This window comes from Triticum dicoccoides, chromosome 4A, assembly GCF_002162155.2.
Source record: "Triticum dicoccoides isolate Atlit2015 ecotype Zavitan chromosome 4A, WEW_v2.0, whole genome shotgun sequence".
Classification (NCBI taxonomy): domain Eukaryota; kingdom Viridiplantae; phylum Streptophyta; class Magnoliopsida; order Poales; family Poaceae; genus Triticum; species Triticum dicoccoides.
In genome coordinates this window covers 593,989,497-593,994,866 of record NC_041386.1, presented here as the reverse complement: position 1 = coordinate 593,994,866, position 5,370 = coordinate 593,989,497, and the positions used below count along the sequence as shown (strand labels likewise).

Here is a 5,370-nt window from a genome sequence, read left to right as displayed (position 1 = left end):
CCCCAAAATGCAGTCAAGCTCCGCCACTAGATATAAACTGCTTGATCAACAAGTATATTTCCTAATTCTCGGGCACGGATCCATGTACATACAAGCTAGTAGTACAGATCCAACGAGTGTGCTAAAGAATGAACAGTAACTTAAGGAGCAGCATGTATCCGTTCTCTCCGCAGAAGCCCATCTTTATTTCTATTTTCTGAATTTTATTAGCTTAAAATGAATCATTAAAAGGATGCGAATACAATAACCACGCACCTGCCCAGTCATGCTAGCCGCACAATTTTGCTTTGCGATTCTTAAAGCCGATGGATCCCGCATGTGGGTACGCCAAATTTTAAGTCTTAGTTTTTGGAAGTTGCGATTTTAAAGCTCATCATAACGTATTCAAAATGAATCTCATTTGAAAGCCCACGTCACCAAAAACGCGAATATGAAAACAAAACTTAATTTTGACTTTTGATTCAATATGAAAGTTTGAATGTCGAGAGCCAAAAGTAAAAAGAAGGCTGCATGCCCATGCACCCGCGTACCGAAAATCCCCTCCCGGTTCTATACAAGTGAAGTTGTAAGGCATGAAGTGTTTTTATTGATGAAACCAAGAATGCACATTTTTTCCGAAACACGGTGTCAACTTTCTTCATGCCGACAAAGTCCGCAATTTTGTCCATCCACACATCACACAACAACTCATCATGTTCTCCATTACGGAGTACCCCAGCCATCGTGGTTGCTCCAAAGAAACAACGCGAACGTAAAAAAAGGCCAATAGCATTTGGACGAACACTTGCCGGGTGTAGTGTACGACATGGACGTCATCAGCTGGGGGCGAAGGATACCTGGCTGCGGACGGATCCGAAGGGATGACAACGTAGTCCAAGGTGAGCAAGCGCGTGGGTGGGCTGACAGATGACCAACAAAGATTGGGCGGCGGCCGAAGTGGTACAATGGCGACATCGGACTAGGAAGATGCGGGTACAAAGTAAAGGAGGGACGGAGTGGGAGAAAACTGGTCCAGATGAGGGAATTTGAGCGGGCCGGGAGTGTCGAGTCCTACGTGGTGGAGATCCGGATGCCCGCAAACCTCCCCCAATTTCTGTCAAGTTTGCAAGAATTTGGACGTGCAGACGTCATGGACATTTGCGGCATCATGTTGGATGAAAAAAACGTTTTGCAGCCTCGACCCAGACGTTTGCGGGCGATTTAATGAATCTCGTTAGAGATGTCCTTACCATATATCCTATATAATATCTAAATAGTTCATCCCAACTACCTTTATTATCTTAACACACATGCCATCTCATCAACAGCCACCACCACATGCATGAGATTTTTTTTTATTGTTAGTTGATCACATGCACACATCCCATCTCACCACACCTGGCACCTCACTAAAGGTCCGCTCAACATGTATGAAAAAAGTTTTTCATTATATTATGCCACTTATGTTCAAAATATTTTTGGACTACACAACTATTAAATGTAATATTAATTCAACTATGCATGTTTCATATAATCAAATCACTGAAAAGTGCAATTGAGTATTCTCTAGTTACTATATGATCACATGCACCTAAATCCACACATGAGCTAGGGGTAGCTAGCTAGCTGGCTGCACCCTGCAACCCAGCCGCTCCTTGATCCTTTCTCGCTCAGCCTTTTTCTGCCACCACACTACACCACACCCACTGCCTCCATGTGATGCCTCTGATCAGCCCGTTGTACATTTGCTCGCTCTCCCCAAGACCAAGACCCATCTACACACCCACCAACGTACCACATAACCAAAGAGATGCCACACTTATTACTATGTGTTAACATGAGAGCATGGGGGCCTTGCATGCTCATAATACCACATGAAACCACTCCACTGCCTCGCCAAATGATTAGTTGCCCATTCCAACAAAAAAGTGGCAACCTTTCTTTTAAGAGGTACTAACTATGTTTGTATTTTTTTCCGTGGAATGAAAAAAAAATCTTTCAAAATAATAGGGTTACAGTCGAGAGGCGAAAACTCCTCAATACACGATGGTTCTCTATGTAGCCAAACACCAGTGCTATCTTCAGTGTATGACTAACTATATATGTTGTTAACGAGCTCTATTGAGAATGGAGGAGCAGATTGATAGTTACATGAAAGCCCACACAGTGTGAGAGGGTTAGGAAGTGGTTCAGCTTTACTACCCGTCCTGATTTATTAGTCTCCTTCGTATAATATGCCAAATTTGACCTTGGATTAAACTAATAAAATATTAATGTATGTCATCAAAAGTAATATCATTAAAAACTATGTTCTAATACAAATCCATTGATATAACTTTTGGCAACTTGCATTAATAAATTTTTTAGTCAAATATATAGTTAAAATTTGACACAAAATGCAAAGGAACCAATAAACCAGCACGAAAGTAGTACTATCCTAAAATTATTCACATGCAACCCCTGGTACTATGGTTGTTTTCCAACCTTAAGCTCCTGACATGCATTTATTAGGGACATGGAGCAAGATAGTCAAACACTAATAGACCCCCCACAAACCAAGTCAAAAAAGCCCACAAAAGAGGGGCGCCAGTGAGTGAGTGAGTGAGTGTGAGGTGATGAAAAGGCATGCATAAAGAGCCAAACGGATGTGAGCTCATGACACTTTTTTCTGCTCATATCATCTCATATCTTCTTGATGCCGACCAGCCCTACATGCATGAGGTAGTTACTAGCTAGGGAGTACTTGCCTCCATGGATCCCACTTCAAACACATCGCTCAGCTAGCTAGCTGATAGTATGTACCCACTCGCTCTCCTTTGTGACCTCACCGTGGCCATCACCGTCAAATAATGCCTCCCGAGCCCTGACCAGCGCTCAGCTCACCTCAAGCAGTACGCCTTGACTCTTCTTGAGCCATGGACACGAAGGGATCCGGCGCGCATAGAGAAGGAGAGGAGACCGGGAACACCATGGCCGGCAACGTCGGCGCCGGCGCCATGACGGTGGCAAGGGAGTACCGGCGGGGGAACTGGACGCTGCCGGAGACAATGCTGCTGATCGAGGCCAAGAAGCGGGTGCACGAGGAGCGGCACCCGGCGGACCTGGGCCTGGCGCGCTGGCGGTGGGTGGAGGACTACTGCTGGCGCGCCGGGTGCCGGCGCAGCCAGAACCAGTGCAACGACCGGTGGGACAACCTCATGCGAGATTACAAGAAGGTGCGCGCGTACGAGCACGCCGGCGCCGGAGCGGAGGCGCCGAGCTACTGGGAGATGGCGAGGGCGGAGAGGAAGGCGAGGTACCTCCCCTCCAACCTCCTGCGCGAGATTTACGAGGCCATGGGCGAGATCGTCGAGCGGCGGATGAGCTTCGCCGGCGCCGGTGGCCCATTCTTGGGCGCACCGCCGCCACCGCCGATGGTCAGCAGCGGCCTCGTCGGCGTCCCTATGCAGGCCTCGCCGCTCGCTCAAGTCCAGCCCCGACCTCTAGGTACGCCTCATGCTTTCTCCGTCTCTTTGGCCATTGCATTTTGATCACGATTCACGAGTTTTTGAGTCACCATCACGAGTTCTTAGACTGATGGACACTACGTGGTTGGTTTCTTCCTTTCATGGCCAATGATCAAGAAGACCAAGAAGAAACGCGTGGCAGCTCCGAGTCGTCGCCGGAGAGGAAGAGGCTGCGGCTATCGCTGGACGGCCAGCCCGGGAGCAGCACGCCAGCGTCTGCCGCAGGGCACGACGATCGCCACCAAGAGCCCCAGGGCGACGACAGGGAGAGCTCCGACGACACCGAGGAGTACGACGAGCTGAGCGGGGCGATCGGGCAGTGCGCGGCCATCCTGTCGGGCGCGCTGGAGAGCCGAGAGGCCGCGGAGGAGCGGCGGCACAGGGAGGTGATGGCGGTGGAGGAGCGCCGCAGCGTGGCCAAGCAGGCGCGGCGCGAGGCCGGCGAGCAGTGCATGGCCGGGCTGGCGGCCGCCGTGGGCCAGCTCGCCGGCTCCATGCTCGCGCTCGCCGCCAAGCACGAGGGCCCCGCCGCGCCCAAGTGAGACAAACGAACAAACCCCGGCCAGACCAATAATCCAACGGGATCCCTCTCTATCTCGTTGCTGTGTGTGCTGCACGATGATGCCGCCCCGCGCCGCGCGCGTGCAGTGATCGAGTGCGCAGCGGCATGCATGCATGCACATCTTGCGTGCACGGAGCTCGAGACCGGTGCGCGCTACGATCGGCGAGCCCGGGAAGCCTGGGCCTTGCATGTGATTCACATGTAGCTACTCCAGAGCGGCTGCCAGGGATCCATCCATGGCACGTACGTACGTACTACGTACATGGAGCTTGATTAGAATACTAGTAGTACTTTGTTCATGTGCTGGTTTATTGGGGATTTGGGGTTTATGCATGCATGCATGCCATACTGCCATTCATGATTCGACGGTGGTGTGTGTGATCGAGTGATGGCATGTTAGCTGCATGAGGGTTTAGCATCTAAAAACGTCTTTCGTGCTGTCAATGTAAAGTGCATTCAATATTCATTTTTGCAAGCATGTTTGTGTTCATATATGGGTTCTTGCATGGGTGTGTGGTGCCAGTCCTTGATGGCAGGTTTAGGGTTCATGCCTCTAAATGAACTAGATGAAGCCATGGTGCACCTACGCAAAAAAACATACTAAAACATTTTGAAAAAATCTGAAACTTTGTGAAAATAATCGTCAACAAATGTTAGAGAGGCTTGCCAAGTTTGGTGGTCAAATGACATCCGAGGAGAACTGTAAAAAAAAACAAAATTACAAATTTTGGTCAAACAGTGCACATACATTTTGACTATTTTTTTTATAAAGCTCCTTGGATGTTATTTGACCACTAAAATTTGCAAGCCTTCTTGATGGTCATTTCCAAACGGTTTCAGTTTTTTTTCCAAAAATTTGGTTTTTTTTTTTTGCGTGGGTGCACCGAGGGTGGATGTAGAGAAACTACTCTCAATGTGCCTTATCTTTCTCCGCCAGTAAAGATCGGGCTGAACAAAAGGGAGGCCAAAAGTCTATCGTGCTTGGTGTACCACATGCCACACGATCGGGGAGAGAGGGGAGACCTCACATTTCAAACGGGCTTTTCTTAACCTTCGTTGGTTAGCCGTGGCTCATTGCACATGATCTGAGCATTTTGATCATGCTTGGTGTACCACATGCCACACAATCGGGGAGAGAGGGGGAGACCTCACATTGCAAACCGGATTTTCTTACCATTTGTTAGTGAACCGGGGCTCATTGCACATGGTCCGAGCATTTTGATGGTGCATTGTAGTTGGGTATTATATACGTCCATCACTCCTCAGTAACCCTTAAACCATCTCACATCTCACACACTCTCCCGACCAGAACGAGACATACCC

The 5,370-nt window shown here is 49.0% G+C and overlaps 1 protein-coding gene across 2 annotated transcripts; it reads left to right on the top strand.

The window, feature by feature from the left end:
* Nucleotides 1-2,623: 2,623 nt before the first annotated feature.
* Nucleotides 2,624-4,537, top strand: LOC119289270 (trihelix transcription factor ASR3-like). Of its 2 annotated transcripts, none has more exons than XM_037568630.1 (2): nucleotides 2,624-3,465; nucleotides 3,606-4,537. In XM_037568630.1, the coding sequence occupies exons 1-2, from the start codon at nucleotides 2,895-2,897 to the stop codon at nucleotides 4,025-4,027; spliced, it is 993 nt and encodes a 330-aa protein (XP_037424527.1). In that variant the 5' UTR covers nucleotides 2,624-2,894; the 3' UTR covers nucleotides 4,028-4,537. The 2 variants fall into 2 exon arrangements, with proteins under 2 accessions (XP_037424527.1, XP_037424526.1); XM_037568629.1 differs by having other exon boundaries at nucleotides 3,603-4,537.
* Nucleotides 4,538-5,370: the final 833 nt, after the last annotated feature.

Coding starts and splice junctions, on each gene's coding strand:
- LOC119289270 (XM_037568629.1), top strand. CDS start 2,895: ATGGACACGAAGGGATCCGGCGCGCATAGAGAAGGAGAGGAGACCGGG. Junction 3,466..3,602: donor AGTCCAGCCCCGACCTCTAG/GTACGCCTCATG, acceptor CCAATGATCAAG/AAGACCAAGAAGAAACGCGT.